This window comes from Manacus vitellinus, unplaced genomic scaffold, assembly GCF_001715985.3.
Source record: "Manacus vitellinus isolate BGI_N305 unplaced genomic scaffold, ASM171598v3 scaffold_6_pilon, whole genome shotgun sequence".
NCBI lineage: Eukaryota > Metazoa > Chordata > Aves > Passeriformes > Pipridae > Manacus > Manacus vitellinus.
This window is the reverse complement of record NW_021940750.1, coordinates 27715191-27738151: the sequence shown is the minus strand read 5'-3', so window position 1 is coordinate 27738151 and position 22961 is coordinate 27715191. Positions and strand designations below refer to the sequence as shown.

General features: G+C 40.5%; 1 protein-coding gene across 3 annotated transcripts in view; it reads left to right on the top strand.

Annotated features, from left to right (window-relative positions):
• BTBD7 (BTB domain containing 7) overlaps positions 1-22258 on the top strand; it is a 36410-nt gene extending 14152 nt beyond the window's left edge. Inside the window, exons 3-11 of one of the 3 annotated variants that reach the window (XM_018082735.2) lie at positions 3853-4061; positions 5472-5547; positions 7700-7860; positions 8175-8318; positions 8551-8664; positions 10187-10376; positions 14243-14421; positions 15078-15506; positions 17379-22258. In XM_018082735.2, coding sequence (XP_017938224.1) covers positions 3853-4061; positions 5472-5547; positions 7700-7860; positions 8175-8318; positions 8551-8664; positions 10187-10376; positions 14243-14421; positions 15078-15506; positions 17379-18194 — 2318 coding nt within the window. In that variant the 3' untranslated portion in view covers positions 18195-22258. Of the gene's footprint in view, positions 1-3852; positions 4062-5471; positions 5548-7699; positions 7861-8174; positions 8325-8550; positions 8665-10186; positions 10377-14242; positions 14422-15077; positions 15507-17378 lie in introns of all 3 variants that reach the window. The other 2 variants (XM_008933584.3, XM_018082736.2) reach the window with 2 other exon arrangements.
• Positions 22259-22961: the final 703 nt, after the last annotated feature.

The following is a 22961-nucleotide window of genomic DNA, read 5'->3' as shown; positions in this document are numbered from 1 at the left end:
TTGTTTAATGCCACTTTTGTTGATTGTTGAAGGCACTTAATTTGTTTTTAGTAGGTCTGTCAACTGTCTTGATCCCAAGCTACTAGCTAGAATGTTAAACATGGACTCAAGCCGTTTCTTTCTGGAAGGGCTGTGAAACTGTATTTGAGAGAGAATTGTGGAAGAAAGAACTTGTTTATAGGCAGGGCCTATTGGTATCGAGCAAAAAGAGTGCATGGAATAGCCTAACTTATCTGAAATAAGGTAGTTATGTTTCATTTTTTTAGAGTCCGCGTTGAATCTCTGACAGATACTAATGGTCATAGAAGCTTATGGGACACTTTGGGACACTGCAAATGGATCTTGGGAAGGCTGTTGCTACCTGAATATTAAAAGAATAGTATTCATAGGAGAAAAATGCTCTATTCCACTGTGGAGAACTTGTGGCTATTAGATGACTACGTTTTTTGCCAAGTGGCTGATTGTTAAAGCAGAAAAACCTTCAGCCAAAGAAGAAAAGAAGTTGGATTCCTTCCACAGCTAGAATTGGGTTGCCCCAGTTTATTTAGGTGTTCAGAAAACACTTTAATTGTTACCTCATGCTTACTTCAGAGGAAATAGTCTTAATAATCCTGCACTTCTGACCTGTTGCTAAAATTACTCGGGAAAAGGACTGTTTCATTTGCTAGTCGTCCTTAATGAGCTTTTCACCTGATGTTGTCATATCACTGGTAGTTGTGCAATAATTGGACTTGACAGAAGAACTGAGACTGAGCCAGTGGCAGTGTTTCTATAAATCAGTGTTGCTCAGATCTTTGGAACTGCATTTCTCATGGAAATGCAGTTTTCTGTCTTTGCAGGGGCAGGCATCCTTATTGTTTAAAAAATAAATGTCAGATGAAATACTAGGAATGGCATTCACTTTGAGGTAATACTCTACTCTTGCAGTTTGAGTTTCCTGGTGACTGATTTCAGGAGTGGGTTTACATACTGCCTTTGAAATGGAACAGTCCCTACCTATGATCTTTAGAGTTCAGGGGGATGCAGTGTCTGCTGAAGTCATCTTGCATGCAAAAAGAATAATTGCATGCAAAAAGTTGCATTAGGATTTAACAGGGCAAGGCTTAGTGCAATGTGCAGATGACCCTAAAGAATTGTTTCACACAACTGTGTTTCTTATTCATAGGAGTAAAACTCATCTTTTAAACAAATTGCAGCTAGTCATTAGCTTTCATTCACCCTGCCAGGTTTGTTGCTAACTTAACATTTTCCTTTCTTGAGCCCCAAAAGGAAGATGAGGTAGACTCACATGACTAAGTTAAATACAATGTGAAGCCTTAAGTATTTAAGTAAAAATGGATCCTGAAGTAGAAAGCTTCAGACTTCCTTTACTCACGTTTGATGTATGCTGAAGTATTTTAAGCTTTTTTGATGATAGGTTGGGGTTTGGGTGGTTTAGTAGTTGTGTTATTTGTTTATTTAATGCTGTTTCTCAGATTCTTGGCCAGCCCTTTTTAAGACTTAAGAAAGATTCCTTTAGTAATCTGGGGAATTCCCCCATCTAGAGGGGACAGTTTGTCTAACCTGTACCTCAGCCCACAGTGTATTTCCATTTCAGAGCAGTTCTCATCCTCTACTCTCATTTGTACTGGTGATGACTGCGGTGATGTTCCAAGTGCCTCCAGCCCATCTTTGCTGCCTGTTCACTGCTCACTTTAGGTTAATGTGTGCCATGCTGGTTAGAGGCCAATATCTGTAATAAGGCATCTGTTCTTACTACTAGTAGTAATGATAATATGTAACCTAATAGTAATAGGTAGCTCCGAGAAGTGCCATGTTACTTCAGTAATGGTAAGCAATAATGGTTTCAACACAAAGCAGGTGTGTTGAAACATGACTTAACACTCACTCCTTTGTCAAAAGCAAAAGAAGAGTCTATCTGGGGATGCACAGCCTAGTGCTGCATGTACTGCATTGTTCAGAAATGTGTGTGCTTTTTCTAGCCCTTCTGTCAGTGGCTGCATTGGTACATGGTCTTCCTTTTCTCAGGTGAATCAGGCATGTGAAAAACAAATCATCCAAGTGCTTGTTGAGCAAAGCTTGGTTTAAGTATGAACTGGTGTAAAATTTATTACTGTTGGGGGGATAGATGTTATTCTCATAAATTGCTTTAGAAATTAAATATAGAGTGTTTCCAAAACTATGTATACATTCAGACATATTGCTGAATAAGTTTAGTAAATTTTAATGGCAGAATATTGTTCTTACAATTATCGCATTGGGATTTTTATGGTATTAGGTACAAATATATATATCTAATAGGACAGGGAAATTTATAACCACTCATGTTTGAACTGTTTCTTTCTATTACCTTCTTCTTTACCTTACTGTTTAAGGTTCCCTTTCCAGTGACTTTGCTCCTAAGTAGTAGCTTCTTTTCGTTCCCTTGTTACTGCTTTCTCCTTAATAATATATCCTTCACATTATTACTTGTAATGGAAATGGAGTGAACGCTGTATGTTCTGTATGCTGGCCTATGTAGAAAAGTAAGATGTTTTTTCTTTTAATTCTTTTAATTGTTGCTATTGTGTCTTACCTGTATGCAACCAGTGCAAAGATATGTAGCATCAGGAGAGCCATCTGTATCTTAAAAAATGTTGAGAGTACTGTGCTAAACACTGTCTTATTCAGCTTATCCAGGAGCTCAGTAATGAGATACAGACCTCTGAACAGCGAAGTTTAGTCTTTAAATATCCTTGAAATTGAGAGAAAAATGATGATGTCTAAAAAGTAAATTTGCAGTGTAAGCATGCAGCTCTGAACTGTCTGGAGACCTCTCATGGGCATAAGCACAGCTGTAATTTTGTGGCTGTAGTGGGTTGAGACTGCAATGTATAATTCTAGAATAGGGTTTTTTTTTCCTTTAAATGGCTATCTTTATACTAAACCAGATGTATAAAGGAAATTAACAAAGTGGTCTTGGAGACTCCAAGTTATCAACATTGTGGTACCATCTTTCTTAACTCAGTAACCCCAAGTACCCTTGTTTTCAGCCTTCCCACAGTATATCTCCCCTCATTTCTTCCAAATCTGCTTCATCTCCCTTCAGGAATTTTAACTATCCCATGTCTCTTCTTCAGAAGACATGTACCCTGTGAAAGAGTAAATCTTAATGTAGCAGTGGGTACAAAGAAACAGTAGCAGACTCACCGTGAGTCTGCATGGTGGTTGCTTCCCTGTCCTTGCACCCTCTGTGCCCTGCTGGATACCAAGGATACCAGTGTGATGGCCTAGAGCAGCCAGCCAGTGCTTCCTGCCTTCACTGTGAGTCAGAAAATGGTTCTTTGCTGCCCTCATCCTGTGCTGAGTAGCTGAGTACCAACACTGTCACAGCTCATTTCTGCTCCTCCACATGGTCTGTCTCAGGAGGATCCATGTGCGAAGTGATACAGATGAAAATCCCACCTTTGTTACAGTTTATAGGTTTCTGGGGATCTACTGCAAACAGTAGTGACTCAAATTCAAATTTGCAACTTTAAAATATGTTAAACAGTCAGATAACCAGAGGAGTTTCTAGTTGGGCTAAACTAGCCCAGTTGTTCATCCAGGCATGCCAGCAGACATGATGCTTCATATGCCTTTAAAAGGTAAATGACTGTGTAGTTGGAATCCTAAACCACTATTAAAATTACTGTACTTTTAGTCAGAATTTAACCCTGTTTTCAACTTTGATCTGTAGGGCACTTCTGTTTTTACTCTCACTGGGAGTCATATTACATAGCATATATATGACAGATTGAGCCATCTGTACTATTCCTTCAGGATCAAAGTGCCTCTGTAACAACATCATTGATTTTTGCCTTTGTTTCCTAGGCTGTGAAGATATTATTGCTGAGAGCATCTCACTAGACACCTTAATTGCCATTCTGAAGTGGAGCTCTCAGCCGTATGGTTCCAAGTGGGTGCATCGTCAAGCTCTGCATTTCCTCTGTGAGGAGTTTACCCAGGTCATGACTTCGGAGGTCTTCTACGAGCTCAGCAAGGACCACCTGCTCACAGCTATTCAGTCTGACTATTTACAGGTAACCTGCAATGCAGAGTACAGATGGTCCTGCTTGGGGCAGGGTGTTTTATACCATGTCTAGAAATGTGTGGGAGTAGCTCATTTTAAGTTGCTCACCAGAGTGAGTTTGTACACACTGAGCACTCCTTTTGTAATACCTAAAAAGTGAAATTGAAGTAGTGATTAAGAAAACTGTTTTGTTCTTGGCTTGTAACACAACCCAAATGTGGTACATGCTATAGCTTAGAAGTCTAATAATTGTTTGTAAATGGATGAAAATTATTTTAAACAAGGCATTTCTGAACCTAACATTTGCCTTGCGTGTTTAAGAGTTTTTTTTATAAAATTATGTGGTGGTAGTAGTTTTGCTATAACGACATACATACTAATTTGAGTCAGTGGGAGCTAATAAACTAGTAATCATTCAGAAGACTTAATTTATTTTTGTGGAAAGACAGAAAAATACCTTTTCTGACAAGTATTGCAGAACTATTTTTTTTCTGACTTTCCTTCACTAATTGTGTGTTTTTAGGGAGAGAAAATCATACTGACAGGTAGAAAGCTTCTGGATTTTTGCTGCCATTTCTCTTTAGGGAAGATATCTTTATAATGACAACCAGCTTCTTAGAGCTTAAAGATGACTGGATTTTTTTTAATTGTATCCATTCAATCTTACCCTTTATCCCTTATCAAGGGATAAAATCTTACAGATTATTTAAAATGGATTTTTTTTAAAAGTTTTGTTTACCTCAAACATTTCAGAAATTACAGTTAACAGTACCATTGATCTTCTGTGAGAGTGTATATTTTGACTAAATTTCCTACCCTAGTTGTTAAGAATTTACATAGATAAGTTTAAATTTTTCAGTACGTGATTTTTTCCTGGAAGAACGTTGAGTGGTTAGCACATGTATATAGGTATGAGCAAAGCAAAGTTATTTTATTTGTAGTATTACTGAAAATCTTTTTCTTCACATAGATTATAATTTAGTGGGGTTGATTATTTTCATAGCTTTCCAGGCTGTGCAGATGCTGAATTTGTAATGTTAAACAAAAGATCCAAACACCCAGAGGTAGAACTGCCCCTTTTAATTAAATTCAGTAATTCAGATTTAATACCTGTAACTTTCCATAGTAAATAAAATTCCTCCTTCTTCTAGAAAACTCCTTTACCTCTTCCTAGGGAGTTAATAAGTGGCATGAATCTAGAAATTATGGTGGTGATATACCAGGAGTACTACCTTAAAATATTGGGAGAAAGTGGTTGGCAGATCATAAAGTGCAAATCCTTCTTGCCTTGTTACAGTTGTGTTTCTTTAGCACTGTAAAAGACCTGTGTATGTGATTTTTGTGTGTGTGTGTGTGTGTGTGTGTGTGTGTGTGTGAGACATTAAGCATATGCAGATCACTGACTTTCTCTTTCTACTAGGCAAGTGAACAAGATATTCTTAAATACCTGATTAAATGGGGAGAACACCAGTTGATGAAGAGAATAGCAGATCGAGGTGAGGATCCTTTAAACCACACAGTACTAAATCAAATAACCCAAAATTTGTGAAAGTTCTATTTTGTGGGTAATCTGTAACTTAAGGAGATTTAATCTACTTTGTTCACAGTATAGCCAAAACTAAACAAATGAACTTGTTTTTTTTAAAGTTTTTGTTCTCTAACTGAAATACAAGAAATTCTGTTTAAAGAGAGGAAACTGAAGATGGTCAGAGACTGGAACAGGTTGCCCAGAGTAGTTATGGGATCTCCATCCTTAGGGGTATTCAAATCCCACCTGTATGTACTGAGAGGCAATTTGTGTACTCTTCCTGGGGAGGTGTGGGATGAGGGTGGTGGTTGTGGCTGGACCAAACTTCTAGGTGTCCTTTCAACTCTGTCTGATTTTAAGTCTGGTTGGTTTCCTGTTCTGTCAGAATTATTTTTCTTGTAACTAATTCATCAAATAAAAAAAAACCCTGCAGTATCTTTTACTTTCCTGTGCTTATGCAGGCTTATCACAGTAGTCTTATTCTTAGTTTACTTAGTGTCAGCCTTTCACTTCAGTTAGAGCATGTCTCTCCCACAGAAATCTATGGTGGTGAGAAATAAGCCAAAAAATGGCACTAGTGTTTTCCCTAAAGTAGATGTAGATGTATTTTTATGAGCCTGGATGCACATTGTTGCTACAGTGGTAACTTCAAGGGCAATCTCACCTGTTGGATACAGGAAGTAGGTTAAACATATATTTTCCAAATAGCAAATGCAAGTAGCTTGTAGTTCATCCAGCCTACAAAGTATCAATCACACAGTACAAGGGGAACAGAAAAGGAAGAACCTGCCTGTGTAAAGTGTGACTACTATCTTTGGAGGGCCTGCCATGTTTTTGAAATCTGCTGTTATTGTTTGCAAAACAACTGCTTTGTCATGGACATGTCTTACAAAATGCAACAAAAAGTCAGTTAAAAGATGTGCTTCTGGTGATCTGAGTAAGTATTAACCTGTTTTCGAAACAAGATTTTCTAAGTGTTTGTCTTAGGGCACATTAAAACATAATGGAGCCAGTTTAACATTAACAGACTTGGACTGGGGCAGAAGCTGCTCGTTTGGAATGACTGCACAGCTTCCTGTTCTGTGGCATTCATTAAGTAAACAGCCGACTTCTCTTTCCCAGGATCATCAGATAACATGATAAGCAAAGGCAGGAATAAGAGCTATGTCAAATTCTGTCAGATTAGGGCTGAATTTAGTCTGATAATTTCATCTAAATTCCTCAGTGACACTCCTGAGTTTACAGTTCTGAATATGTGGTGGTGTCACTCAAAAGCCACAAAGCATTAGAGATTGTAATGAGCTCGAGCTGCCTGAACTGAAGGAGGATGGGTATGTTTGACAGGTTTCCTCCAAGAGTGAAGCTGGTCAAATTCGGGTTGGACACAATACCTAAAATAAACGTGAAGGCAGTTAACTGGGGAGGAAGAGTGACCTGAGTGTGTCATACATTGTATCTTGCCATCTCTAGGAAGGTACTCACTCCTGGCACAAATAGGTATCCCATGACCATGAGAGCAATGGAATGGGCTTGGCACTCTTGTTACTAAGCTGGGCTACACAATGAGGTTAGAATAATGTATCCCAGTGGACTCTTCAGGCCTTAATTTGTGGAAAATAAGTCTTTGAAAACTGCTGAGGAAAGGTAGAGGAGCTGCAGGAGGGAGTCCTGGAGGGAACTGCTGTCAAGGAAAGTACAAATGTTTTCATAGCACAGCTCTTGATAGAGCTTTACAAGCTTTACCCCAAACACTGTTTTTATTTTCTACCTGGCTTACACTTTAAAACTGGCAGCTGCACAAATGACCTGTGTTTGTATAAACTGAACCTGTCTCTATGGATGTTCGTATCAAGTTTTAAGGCGTGAAATAGAACCACAGAATCATTTAGGTTGGAAAAGACCTCCAAGATCATGGAGTCCAACCTCTGACTGATCACCCCCTTGTCAACTAGACCACAGCACTAAGTGCCACATACAGTTGTTAATTTTGTGGAACAATGCTGATGAGCACTGTTAATTTAAAATGAGAATTTTGTTTCCTTTTCTATAACTCCCTGGAAGCCCTGTAACTCCTGTTATCCTATTCAAACTTTTTGATGTAAACTTGTTCCTTCCCGCAGAGCCTAATTTACTCAGTGGTACTGCTCACAGTGTGAATAAAAGAGGTGTGAAGAGGAGAGACCTTGACATTGAGGAGCTGAGGGAGATCCTGTCTCCACTTCTACCTTTTGTCCGCATTGAGCACATCTTACCCATGAACAGTGAAGTACTGAGTGATGCAGTAAGTCAGTCTCGTACAAATACTGTTTGGGTTCTTCATACTTCAATGTTCACATGTGGGGTTTTTTTTGCTTTAGTGGGTGTTGGGTTTGTTTGTTTGTTTGTTTAAAACATTAACTTCTAAAATGTTATCATTGAGAGTAATACATGTATAACACACTTTTTCTGGTTAAATTTGCTGTTCTTTAGATCTATCAGAAGGCTAAAGAAAAATCAGTAGTGGCTAAAGAAAATTCAGTGTAAAAATGCATTTATTGCAAGTTTTTACCATATTTATATTTAAAAAACCATAAACCTCTTTCTTGATTCTTAAAGATGAAGAGAGGCCTGATTAGCACTCCTCCTTCAGACATGCTACCAACATCAGAAGGTGGAAAGTCAAATGCCTGGCTGCGGCAAAAAAATGCTGGGATATATGTGCGGCCAAGACTGTTCTCGCCGTATGTGGAGGAGGCTAAGGTAATAGTCATCAGCAGCACTCGACTATTGTCACATTAGTCATCAGGGGGTTCTGTAAACAGGGAAAGATTTTGGTATGTTTTGTGTCTCTTTACATGTACTGGCCTAAAATACTAACATTTTCAATTTAACAAGACTTACAAGATTGATCATCAGGCTCAAGTCTCTAGAACTGGTCAGAAAAATTTCAACAAAATTTTTTTTTGTCGAAATTGAAATGTTTGCGAGACAGATCTTGATGAAATTCCACCGGAAACAAAGCAGCGTTCTGAGGGAAACCTCCCTGGTTTCCAGCCAGTTTGCCGGCCCAGCTCCTCGGCAGCCCTCCTGGCAGGCGGATGGCAAGGTGAGAGCCTGAGAGTCCCAGTTTGCAGCTAGTCAGCAACTTTGGTGCCAGGTCTTTCAGGCTCCCCAGCTCCCACCAGAGCTGGGTGGAGAACTGCTATTCCACTCGGCAGAGGACTCTTGATACTTCTTCTCCTTGTTTGAATCAGAACATACCCAAAAATCTTGTGATCCTCCGCAAAATGGAATAAATATCTTGTGTCCCATATGAGTGAAGTCCTTTGTGTCCCTCTCAGGCAGTAGCTTCCCTATTTAATTTCTTGCATGAGCACTGTCCAATTGAAGATCTTGCAGCATCTCTGATGTTTGGTGACAGGGGCAAGATGTTTGGTGCTGTGTGTGCCACGTTCTGTTTGGCAGAATGGGAGCCTGTTATGTTGCTGACTAATGCCATCACTTAAGGTAGCTCTGAATTAAGTTGAGAGCTCATGAGTCCCAGCAGGGCAGGTGACTGCAGAACAAGAGGATTAGATGAAGCTGGGTACATCCACATCACCTACAGACTCTGACCACTGCTCTGGTGAATTCAGAGAGTTCGCCCTGAAATGTTGCCCTGAAAATATTTTCTAAGTGTATATGTTATTGTTGGCATCCTCTTTGGGGAGGGAAGAAATAAAACTACTTCACATTTTGGGCACAAAAGTTAGAGCACCAAGTGGCACTAAAACAGCAAAGGAAGAATAACCAGTTAAAATGTTATCTTTTTATCTTGGATTGAAGATTAAAGCTAACAAAAATGTGGTAAAGAATACGTGATAAAAGCTTTGACTCTCAGTTTTCAGGTATATGGTATGGGAGTGCTTTAGTAGTTACCTAAAGGTGCATTCTAACACTTCCCCCACCTCCTACCCCTTGTCAGGATTCCTACTTGTTTCTGTTAGTTTCATATTACACTGTTAATGTTTTTTAAAAACACTTTTGGCTGTTTAACCTTAGAGAGAAGACTCTCATACTTAGTCTCTGATAACTTAACTCTTCCTGTTCATAGTTTAAGTATTGTGAAATGCAAAAACTGTGAATGAGTAATTTCTGATTACTTTTTTTAGTTCGCTGTTAGCCTCCCATATTTTGAAATAAATCCATATAACATTAAATCATAATCTTAAAAGGGTAGGCATAAATCCCTTTCTATTATTTAGGATGTCTGAGGGAAACGTTTCATTTTCAGACTCATGCCTTCCACTCAGTAGCACAGTGTTGAGACCCACAGGCAATAATTGCCTTAAACAAAGTCCGGAAGGTCTGGCCTCAAGAAGGTCACTTCTAATCTGGCAGATACAAAATAAATAAAGCAACCTTCCCAAACTTTATTTGCCTGCCTGCTCTTTGGTCTGACTCGACTCTGACTGTGACTGGAAAATGGAATAGAAAATGCTGAGGAAAAAGCCAAATACTGTTGGTGACCTGTAAAAGTTACTGTTGTGTAGCAATTGCTAGACTTGTGCCCTGGGGACTGCGCTTGCAGCAGGTGGTGGGGGGGTGTGTGCAGTCCTTCATGAGGGCTTTGGTGGCTGTCGTTGCAGTCTGTGCTGGATGAGATGATGGTGGAACAAACGGATCTCGTTCGTTTGCGGATGGTCCGAATGTCCAACGTGCCCGACACCCTTTACATGGTGAACAACGCGGTGCCGCAGTGCTGCCATATGATAACCCACCAGCAAGTCAGCACTAACCAGACCAGTCCTCCCTCAGTCATAGCCAACGAGATCCCAGGTAAGGCTGCTGGTTGCTTCCAATGCCGATTGATCTGGGGGCTTGGGCCTGGGGGAAGTGAGGGTCAGCTACTGAACATTATGATTTCCTTGGAGAGTAGCACTGCATTAGTAGTAGTCTCTTTGCTTTGATCTGTCCTGAAGACATTACCTGGTTTTGGATGGCACAGTAACTAGTTAGAAAACAATCTGAAAAACCTTGGACTGGATAAACACTGTAGAACACTTGCTGAAGCCTCACTCTTGGTTCTCAGAGTTTTCTGCAGTGTTCTCAGTTTTCTACAACCAGTTGTCCAAGATGGGTAAGATCCAGGAGGCTGGAAAGTGGCAAAATACTGATTTATTTTAAAAATTAAAAGCTGAGGAGCATAACTCACAGGGAAATCAGCTTAATTTAGTATGCTAGAAAATATTGGAAGTAGACATTCAAAACACACTTATTTCCGTTTACCAAATCTACTTTAGCTTTGAAGTCAAAGCTGCTTCATTCCTTTTCATGGGCAAGTAGATATGGCCTCTCTTTGCTTCAGGATACTTGGTGTGACATTCCCCATAGGCAAGCCAGGAAAATACATACTAAATATATTTTGTCATTTATGCACTTGATCTTTTGGTATCAGACTGGAAGAATGTATCTGGTGGGATTCCCAAAGCATCTAGCTCTTCCTCGCTTACCCCTGTAATTAATAATACTCATTATTAATACTCAGTGTTCATAGAGAATACACTGCCAAAACTTGCAACTGTTGACAAGTTGGAAAGGTCAGTTAATGTTTTGGAGGACAGGATTAGGTAGCTAAATGACCAGGATTTAATTTAAATTCAGGGAAGAAACTGTGAAACACTGTGTAGGTGTAGCCAGCTATGTACATGTGGGATGGCTGAAGGGAGCTCTGTGGAGAACAGCCTGAAAGTCAACAGTATACAATTCCATACAGAGCAATTTTTGTGCTAAAATACAAAAACAAACGTGCCACAAAACGTGAGGTGATTCGATCTTGGAGCATCGTGTGTAGCCCTTTAAATGGCCATACTGGATCAGGTCAAGGATTTGTCTGTCTACCCTAAATCCTTATTCTAGCAGTCACTGGAAGTGAGTGCATAGGGAAGCACAACAGAGAAACCACATAAAATAATGCCCGTTAAATTCTGTGTGCTTTTCAACCATATGCAGCTTGTGGCTATGCTGTGGTGGATGGTGTTTTCTCTGTAGTTAGTAATTTTAAATGTGTTGTTAATCCATGAGTTTATGCAGTCTCTCGTTAAACTTGTGTGTACTTTTGGCATCAATTTTTAGATTAAAATATCACATTTCAGTAGATACAGATCAGTTTGGGAGTCTCTAGAAAAGCAATAAAGATGGCATGCCAACAAGAAAACACTCATCTTCCTCCACTACTCCCGATTCCCTGTTCTATAAACTTTTTGTGTATCAGTTATGTCTCCCTTCAGTCAACTATGTTGAAAGGAAGTAGATAAACTATTCTTGCAGATGCTAGAGCCAGGACAAAAATAATGGATTGAAATTGCTGCAAGAGAATTTGAGGTGTTAGGAAGATTTGAACTACTGTTTAGTTATAGGTTTTCTAGGAAATTTTTTGGAATGGTTTTGATCTGTTGCTTGTGATTTGGGAAGAAACTTGATAAAACCTTAAAGGGAACTTCTGAAAACTTCTGTTTGATAAATTCAATAAAAGCACTAATTTTTTGTTTAGAAACTTATAGCTGTGGCATCTCAGCAGTGCATTACTTTCCTTCCCATACACACACACACAGAAAAGTATAAATGTACTCACCATGAATTGAATATAAAATATTTCATTATAAGATATGACTTTGATAACACTTTGCTCAATCTTAGTTTCCAAAGAAGTCGAGAAAGGCAACAGGTTCTCAGAGGTTTCCAATATTTTGCAAAAGTTCTCATGTTCCCTGTTGGCAAGCATGAGACATCTTTACCAATCTGAAGCTCCACTGCAGCTTGGTTCTGTACAATTTAATGGGTAGGAATTATTGCCAGTCCTTTGATTTGAGCATAGATATGAGCCCTGAGCCTGGCCAATAGTTGGAGCACAGGAATTGTGTCCCAGTAACTGTCTGCTTCGCTTAGTTCTGTAATTAAGCAGAAGAATTGATTGGTTTTGCCAGTGCCTCTTTGCTAGGATGGGCAGATGGAGCCTAGTTAATTTGAGGAGATTAAAGCCTGTACCAAACCTATAACTTGTACAGAAATACATCCTAAAGTGTAGACAGAGCACAGGAGCTGCCGGGGGGAGAGCTGGGCAGCATCGCCTCCATGCCCCTTGGACTGGGCTCAGAACAGGGGGTTCTTTACAGCTCAGCTGTTCTCCATCTGTCCCTGGCATCTCCTTGTACCCACTGCCTGAGGACTGTATTTGCATAAATGCTGCTGGCAGTGTGTCTTAAAGCTCTTCCTGCAGCACTATTGTAGAATGAGTTCAGCCTGTGCTGAAGCCTGTTCTAATTTGAGGCCAGGTTCTGCAAGTGGTTGGGTTTCCTTACATATTTTCCAATTTCACTTTGAATTAGAAATCCTGCAATTGAGAGAATTGTATTTTTATATATGTAATCTTTATTCTATGTGTTTCAAACAAATAATAGTAAAAAAACCCAGAAACAAACCTGGATGTGAGAATATAGCACTTCTTAATGCAAAACTGATATCATTTTTATGCCTACTAGTTTGGAGAACTGCTTCAGACTTCTCTTAAATCCTCTTTTTTCCAGTATTAGCAAAATGCTGGGTGTAGCTAGACATATGGCTGCTAAATCAGGATTTTTCAGAAGAATTTAAGTGTGTGGAGGGTAGCATGGAGGACTTATTTCCAAGCCTTGAAGGCTGATTAGAATGGGTTTGTTCCTCCTCCCAGCACAGGAACTCCATTGAGGGGAGGGGGAATATATTGCACTACTTGTACATATCCTTCATGTACCAATGTAAACTTTGTGAAATAAGGACCAGTTGTAGTTGTGTGGTGTTGGGTTTTCTCCTTCTCTGTAATGCAAATGTGTTTTTACATTGCTCTTGCTGTATGATCTGTTTAATTTTTATGAGCTTTCATTATGGACATCTGGTCATGACAATATAAGCACTTGTAAAGCTGTTAAAGGATCAGACGCCAGGACTTACGTATCTGAATTTGTCTTCTCTATGATATGCACATTTTCATGAGGACAGAAAGACCACAGAGAAATACCATTCATCGTCAAACAGCAGTAAGAAGTGGCATGAGAAAGTTTTGCAACAGGATAAATACCCCAAATTATACACTATTTTCTTTTGGAAAGGTTTTTTAAAATTATTTCAATATGGCTGCATAAAACAGTATAATTTTAGCAGGCTTTTGTTGGCTTACAGTTTGCGTAACTTTTGTAAAATGCACTTTTTCTAGTTACATACTGGTGTTATGGTCTTGTGATTATAGAATTGCATTAGAAGTATGAAGCGTATGCCAAAAAAATCAGCGAATTCTCGGCCTGTACAATTCACAAGGGAACATTCAGTTGTTATTTAAGATATCCTTCCCCCACCTCCAGTCATGGAACTCCTGCATCACAAGGGGTTTACAAAAAAAGGCTCTGTTTGTGGCTCATTCTAGCAGAAGCTGGAAAAGTGATGTATGCTTTTACCATTTGTGTGGTGTGTGTTATCCCATGTGGATTAGTGATGCTCCATGGAACATGTGTAAGTTAAACAGTTCTTGGCAGAATGCTCCTTAAAAAAAGAAAACAACTCAAGGCAGCCTGATGTTAGACTTTTTCTTCAGAATTGCAGTCAAACTTACTGTCTCACAGTTCAAAAAGGAATCTCTGTTATCCCTATCCCATTCTCTGTTATTCTTCCAGTCCCCAATCTCCTCGTTGTGAAAGAGATGATCAAGCGGCTGCAGGAGCTGCGTCACACGGAGCAGGTGCAGAGAGCGTACGCCCTCAACTGTGGAGAAGGTGCCACAGTCAGTTATGAGATTCAGATCCGTGTGCTGCGGGAATTCGGGCTTTCTGATGCTGCTGCTGAACTTCTGCAGGTATGAAAAGTTGCTGTATAAGATAATGAATTGACCTGATTGTGCAGTGTGCAAGAGGAGCACTCTGTGTGCAGGTGCACAAGTGCTTTGAGATGCCTTCGTAGCTGTCCAGGTGCAAACACCAGTTGCAGTTGACGTATGTGATCTTATAAATGTGTAAGTGCAATGTATAAATACTTTTCTCAAGAGTCATTGCCACTCAGGGTGTTCTTACTGATGCAGATTTTGGGGATGAAAAAAAATCTGCCAAAGAGGGAGTTGACAAGAGGAGTAGAACCGTAACTTGAAACCTAGATTATTATTCATTCTTGAATTGGAAAGGAGAAAAAGTGGTAACTAATATTGTAGGTCTGCACAGTACATATCAGGACTGGGAAAACTGGAAATCCCACTTCTGTTTATACACTGCTGTTAAAGCAAATGCTTTCATTGGTCAACTTACAGAGTGAATCTGATGCTTCTTGTCTTATTTAAAAAAAAAAATCTATATTCTGTTGTAGCTGTAGTCACCTTGAGTGCTGGTGAGGTTGTAGGTGGCACAACCAGGCAGTTACAGTACTAGCACATTTCAAGTTCCAAAGAGTGTTAGTTTAGGAGATTTTTTCTAAATGACTTTCTACTTTGTCCTGTTACATACTGGGTTTTTGCCTTTGCAGAATCCTCACAAATTCTTTCCTGATGAGCGATTTGGGGACGAAAGCCCCCTCCTGACAATGAGACAGTCTGGACGGTGTCGTGTTAACAGCACTCCCACTGCAGAAACCATGTTTACAGAACTGGACTCTTTTGTGGCCTTCCATCCACCACTGCCCCCTCCTCCACCTCCATATCACCCACCAGCAACTCCTATTCATAACCAGTTCAAAGTGGGCTGGAAACAAAGGGTGCCAAGTCAACATCCCTCACGTTCCTTCTCTTACCCGTGTAATCACTCGCTGTTCCACTCCCGCACCGCCCCCAAAGCTGCACCGCCTGTCTACTTGCCTGGTGTGAAGGCAGCACCTCCTGACTGCACTAACACCACAGGTCTGGGGCGACAAACAGTGGCAGCAGCAGCGGCAGTGATGGCAGCTGAGAAACAAGTGGTAAGTACTGTGATTTCTCCTCCCTGTCTCTGGCCACTCAAAGTACCTTAGAGAAGGAGTCAGAGGGAATTCTTTTGATGAGGTTGGCTTTGTTAAATAAAAGAGCATTTTTGTTGGTTAGGGGAAGATTTTTCTACCAAACTGGCTGTCAGCATTCTACATCCCAAAGGCATCCTAATCTCTGGAAGAATGAACGTTCCAGGGGCAGGAGCATTTTTGGAGGGGCAGGTGGCACTCATGCTTCTGAAATCAAGGAATCATAGAATACCCTGAGTTGGAAGGAATCCATAGGGATCACCAAAAGTCCAACTCCTGGCCCAGCACAGGACAGTCCCAAGAGCCACACTATGTGCCTGAGAGCATTGTCCAAATACTTCCTGAACTCTGCCTGGCTTGCTACCATGATCACTTCCCTGGGGAGTCTGTTCCAGTGCCAACCTTTTCCTAATATCCAGACTAAATCACTCCTGACTCAGCTTCATGCTGTTTCCTCTCGTCCTATCACTGGTCACCACAGGGAAGAGATCAGTGTCTGCCCCTCCTCTTCCCCTCACGAGGAAGTTGTGGACTGCAGTGAGTTCTCCACTCAGTCTCCTCTGGATTTCAGCTGCTCCTCGTGTGGCAAATGTGGTTTGCTCTACACTAAAGCAAAGCATAAGCCACCTTCAGTAGTGGGCTGCAGGCTGTAACGCAGAGGTAGAAGTAGTGATGGTATTAACTATTCACAGGTAGGTAGTCTGAAGTAAACAGGTTCCCTTTATACATATGTGAAGAATGTGAAAGCTTTACAGCAGTGAAATACTTGAAAAGGAGTAGGAAAGCAGAAATTGGTAATTGCCAATACAAAGGGGTTTGTCACAGCATTTAAAAGCAATCATTATCGTTGCTTAACTACAATGTGATACAATGAAATCAATGAAATATAAGATACTGGATAAAGACATAGATTTATTTTTTTTTACAGCAGAAATAAATTACCACATTCTTTATTTAGCATTTCCTGTACTTCACTAAGCTATCAGTGCATAGTTGTGTCATACTGAAAACCTGCACATTAGATGCAGATTTAATCCTTGAGTTCTGAATGGAAACATGGATTTTATTTTTTTCCCTTTAGCAATTGTTTTAAATACATTGCACTTCTGTTTATATTTTAGGTTAAAATATTTAATTTCACATTAGAAATGTTTACCATTGTTTGATCAAGGGTGGGTTTTGTTGCATGTCTCTCTCGTTTGATCAATACTGACTTCCCTAAGGAAACCATATAGTGATCTTTTTCACATTAGAAACATTTCTGCTGGAATGTTTCCATAAATAATGCAAGGAGGAACATAGGCTTAATATGAGGGATATTTTTGTTCTGTGTTCTTTCTTCAATTTGTTAGTTACTAGTAATCAATGATTACTGACATTCCTTTCACTAGAATTATAAATGCAAGCAGAAATTTTAACTCTTCTGTCTGGAAGGCTATAGTGACAACATGCATGTTCCATAGCTTCCCTGCACTGTAACTCTGTGCTCTAACAAACCATTTGTTAAGTTCTGCCTTGCTTAGTTTGGTAATTGGAAGTGGCTTAAAGTAGGCCTGCCTTTAAGAAGTTTAACAATACAGTGTCTTTTACTTCATAGTCAAGGCAAGATGCATTTAAAAGGAGCTATTATTGTGGCACAACAGCTTCATGAAGGAAACAAGCAGGAAGGTGAAGCTCAGTGGATACATGTGTTCTTTAAACAGTGCAGGAAATTTGCAGGCTAAGGTTGGCTAGGGATTAAGAAAATGCCATTTTGGCTTAGGAAAACCATCCTACATACAGTTCATGTTTAGCTTTTGTCTTTGTTTCCATGGACCAATTTCTTTTCTTTTCCAGTGTACTCAGCCCTTGCTAAATGACCTGATGCCAGATATTGCCATGGGTGTGTCAGCGATGTCTTTAAAGGAAAGAAGATTACCAGAGCTCACGGTCGACACGGAGTTAAGCCAGGTGGTTACAGAGGTAGGGCCTGGCCCACCCCAGCACATTTCATGTATTCAGAACAGACACATGCCTACTGCTCGGAAAAAACATGCAATAGAGCAAAAAATAGATGCTCGAGAAAATCCGCAGGAATATCCTGACTTCTATGACTTCTCCAATGCTGCATGCAGACCCTCTACTCCAGCACCCAACAGGCACAGTCCTTCGCCTTCACAAGGCATTTATTTTGGCCCAGATTTGTATAGCCACAATAAGGCATCACCAAGTGGCTTAAAGTCAGCCTATCTACCTTCCCAGATATCTCCTAAAAAGCAAGAGGACTCTAGGAGGGAATACCTGCTCTCGCAAGATGGGCATCAACACAGGCAAAAGAATGAGCCAATACACCTCGATGTCTTAGAACAACCTCCCCAGCGACTGGACTTGGCCTTGGCTAACCAGGAAAATGCTGGGAATGGCCCTGTTCACGTCAGGGGAAGAGCAAAAATGGAAACGGATTTAACCTATGGGCTAACCTCCAACAGACCTTCGCTCTCTGCCTACACCTCTGAAATGCCAGAAGAGAGACCCAGTAGGAGACTGGCAGATGATGAGCCATTGGAACATGGAGCACAGAGAAATGCAGATTTGGAAAGGGAAGATGCAGTAAGCAGAGGAAGGAGGTCTCCCAACAAACCAGACTTCCTGTACAAAAAATCTGCCCTATGAAAGCAATCTCCACTATTTCTCTGTGCCTAAGAGTTGTAAACATCCCATTCCTTGCAACTTTTGGCCTCACTTCTGTCAGACAAATTCCTTCATGCCAGCAGAAAAATTCAGCTTCGCTCACTTCTTTTGTACATACATTGCTTTGTTAGAGACAGCATGTTATCAATTTTGTTTTAATGCTGCTTCTGGTTTTATTTTGTGGGAATTTTTTTTTGAGCAGATTTAATTAAGCCTTTAAAAAAAAAAAAAAAAACAACAAAAAAACCCACCACAAAACCGGTACCTTTTTTCTACAACCTGGTAGCCTTTTGCACCTGTACATCTATTTTAGTGTATTAGTTTTGTACTAATATGTTAAACTTTAATGTCACATTTAAAGGACTGTATTTTCATACTTTTGCATTTATCCTTTCACATGCCAATTCCCTATGTGCATTGGGTTGCACATTATGAAATGTATTTTCTTATGAGATAGTAACAACCTGTTTATTTTTTAATTATAGGAATTCCAAAGAACAGCACATCAAAAAACCTACATTTTTAGTTAAGATTTTTTTGTTTGTTTGTTTGGATTTGAAATCTTCCTGATTTTTATGACTACAGCAAGAATCCAGTCTAATGTTTTGTTTGAAAAGTTTTGGCAGCTGGTCTTATCCTTATATAGATAGCAAACCCACTTAAAGAATTACATTTGGGTTTTTAAGAGTTCAGAGGGAAATTTAGGAGTCCAAATCTAGTGAATTCACTGGAATATGACAGCTTGAGTCTGTTTGCCTCTGGTTCAGCTGTGCCCATTGAGAACTCCATAATTACCCAGAAGCACTTACTAGACAGATTAGAATTGTTGATTTGCCCATGCAGAGATAAATGTAGAAATACTATAAAAATGGTAGTAACTACTTGTTCTTCCAGCTGCTCATACATGGGGATAGTGAAGACCAGATTTGTGGATTCCTGCTGAGTCGGAGTGTCAGGAAGACAAGGCATAGTCAACAACCTTTGCTGTTGCCTGAACATGAGGGAGGGTTCCCTCTCCCGGAGGTGCCGAGGTGACTGTCCATTGCCTTGCTTTCTCCTGCCTACAGTTACAAAAGGGCTTCACTCTTGGTGATGTCTTGTAGTGTTCCTTACCTGATCTCACGTGTTGCTGACTCCATGATCGCAGCTCTTCTCCCAGTGAAGAGTCTCTGCTTTAGCATCATGACACGTGTGAAGCTTCAGCACTCTTAAATTATGCCTCCATTTCCTGAGTTTGCTTTTTGAAAGCACAGAAATGAGATTCCTCTTAACAGGATGTGAGGAGGGAATAATGGTGATCTGGGCTGGCTCCTGCCACTGGGGTGGGGTTCAGCAATGCACCAGGGGGGAGAATGGTTACAGTTATGAAGTGCATCCTTAATACTCACTGTGCAGTTCTAGGAACAGATTCATTGCATTCAGGATAGGGATCTGATGCCACTGCAGTGTAGCGATTGCTGGTAAAGGCCTGTTTGGGGGGGGTTAAATACAGTTTCTATAATACATTTCCCTGTAGTAGAACACTTTAGTCCCATGTGTGACCTTAGGACTTCTTTAAGGTTATGTTGAGTGGATTCCTGCAGCTCAAAATGCTTAATACTGTTCTAACAGAAATTGTGCTGCAACTTTACTTTTGGTTTTAGTCGATGGCAGATTCTTAGCTAATGTGTTTCATTAAAGTATGCTGTGTCTCCTGCATATGCATCTGTAGACCTCCTGCCTCATGGAAGCTCTGCAGACGCTCCTTTTGAGATGCAGCCATGGAAAACGTGGTGTAGGATTGGAACAGAAACTGTGCAGGTGATGTCTTGTGGGTGAGGGGAGATTTCTTTCTTTTTTACCTCTGTCAGCCTTTTTAAGCCCACAGTCGAGGCACTTGGTGGTCCTGGCTTCATCACCCATATGTGGGATTTCCATGGGACGGCAGTGTAGAACATTGTTAAATGCAGGGTGTCAGTGGGGAGATGGTGCTGCTGCAGGTTGGTGACTGAGGTTCACGGGGTTTCTTGTGCAGATCGAGCATGGTGCTGTCTGACTGCGTAGCTGTAACTGCACGGGAGGGTCTCATCCTCGCCAGCATGAGACCACCTCACCAGAAGCATTAACTTTCATCTCACACAAGAACCCTGAAACTCCCTGCACTTGCATCATGTATGGGTTGGCGGCTTAATTACTAAAAAGTTAGAGCTGTCCTCAGAAGACTGATTATTCTGAATAATTTATTTTTACCTAAAACTGATAGATGTACTTCAGGAGAACTATTTTAGTTATCACAGTTTGATGTGGCACTGTGTACCTGGACAGAGGTGGGGCTGAGATCTACAGATAAAACTTTAAAGTTTGAAATTTTGTGGGGGCGTGGCTGATGAAGGTAAGAAGTTTTGAGGTTATGGTTTGAGGAAAATCATGAAATGCTGTGGCTTTGGAATAAGCTGGTGAGAAATGCCTCAGGGGAGGACACGTTTGCATTTTAGAATATAAAATTGCTTTTGAAGTCTCAGGAGCTGAGCAGTATTCAAAAAAGAATCAAGTGTTTAAAAGTAGGTGCAGAATGAAAGACAAGTCTTTCTGAGGCCACAAAGACAATCAGGCCATGTAGACAATCTGTTTTCACTTGTATATTTTGAGTTGGGAAGAAGATGGTAGCTAATGGCAGCTGATTTGAAGTGGAAAAGAAGGATTTGTTGAATTACTGGAACTGGATTACTTTACTCCAGCGTAGGATTTCCTATTTAGTTGGATGTGCAGAGGGAGAGGAGAAACCATCTTTTCTTAGAAGCATTATTCAGAAGCTAGTGTTCATACTACATCTCACTCACACAACACGTGTACCTGTGCTACCTGCTACTTCTTATTCTCTGTCTACTGAAACTTTGGTGCAGAAGCTCCTTGTTTACATGAAGCACTTTCTGATTAGGCTGGAAACTGACACCTTTTCCTCCTATAAATTTGATGGAGATGACAGATTACTGACTATTTTGCTTGGATAGAGGTATAAACATTGTTTTCTTGAATGAGGGAGACTTGTGCTCCTTGTTCTGTTAAAGAGAGAGCTCAGACTTTGTATTTAGTGAGCAACATGCAAAAACTTCTTATTCCCTTTTCCCCAACTACCCTTCCTCTTTTCCTTAATATATGGATGAATAACTTAATTCCTAAAACACATTTTTTCCTTTAAAATGTTTTGTTGTTCTACGGAATTACTGTAGTTGTGTATTAGTAACTGCTGTGTTGATTGGCAGTTTCCTGTTGTATTTTTCCTGTTTATAAGGACTTTCTCTTATGAAAATTAAGGCTGTGGCCACCTGTACTTGTAAAGCCTTGGGTTTTGGTCCTGGAATGTCCCAAATGTTTGTCTTAGGTTTTTTTTTTTGTTTGGTGGGGGTTTTGAGGGGGTTGGGTGTTAGTTTTGTTTGGTTTTTTGGTTTGTTTGTTTTGGTTGGTTTTTTTGGTTGGGTATTTTTTTGTTTGTTTGAAAGAACACTAAAGCTGTTTGAGGCACTGTTCCTTCTTCTAATAATTCTATGCTTCTATGGTAGAGGTGGTGCTGAGCCCTGTGTGGTGCAGGGAACAGCTGAGAGGGAAACTTGTAAAACCGCACTTGGGGTTTCTGTAATTACCTGTACTGCCAGGAGGCAGCCCCGCCTTCGGCAGCATTATGGATGTTTCTTGTCCTTGTGTTGTTACTGGTATAAAGTCAAGTGCCTTCAATGCTAAAGGCTCAGAAAACTTTCTTAAACTGACTTCATGTCCTATGCAAGTGTTTTTTCTACAACCTGCATAACCAGTACTTTGTAAAACTTGTTTACGCTTCAATTGTACATAGTGTTTTTTAAAAAAAAAAATAGTATTTTTATTTAGGTACCTCCAAACTTGAATTCTAGTCTTGTGTGATGCATTGTAAAACAATACATTTCTCTTTTGAGTACCATTACAGTTGTAAAAAGGTTTTCACTGGTTCTATTTTTCTACTGTTGCTGAGAAGCATGTAACACTGACTTTATCCTACATATAGTTGGCATTTCAAATAAATGGCTTGTATAGAACATGCTTGTGTGGCTGCTTCCCGTGAACTGTGACCAGCAGTGCTGGGCTGGCTACACCCACCACCCTGTCCTGCACACTCCAGGCTGGCAGTGACTGAGGGCCCGGGGAAAGGAGCGGAGCAACACAAACAGAAAGGTGCCCTCTGACTGTAAAGGCTCCTCAGACTGACAGGGTTTGTTCCTCCTGGGGGAAAAAAGTACCCAATAATGCTTTGAGCGTCAAAGACATGATATAAAACAGTGTAAAAAGAGGGATTCAGAATCTGTGGCACTGATCAGGCACTTTTTAAAAAGGAAAAAGCATTTCAGTGAAAGAGTTCTGTGAGTTCTGCCTAGAGCCTGATGGACTGAGGCCATTCCCTGTGAAAGGCAATAGGGCTCAGAGCTGGGGCCATGGGACACCGCCCTGGATCCAGGAAGTGCGTGCTCAGCTGGACAGACACATTTAGTACTTGGCACTCCCAAGTTGCAGTTTTGCTGCACTGGCTGACTGTTCATTACATCTCATTCACAAACAAGTGTCTCATTGGTTCAGAGTGATGACTGAAGTTCAGCAGTGTCATCCAGGCGCTTGACTGGTCTCACTTTGATGTACAAGAGCAAAATACTGTGAATTACGATCTGACACAGAGCAGAGGTGCATGAGCACAGTGGGGCTGGGGCTGGGCCTCACTGCAGCACTTCTGTGTGCCCTGGGGCCTCC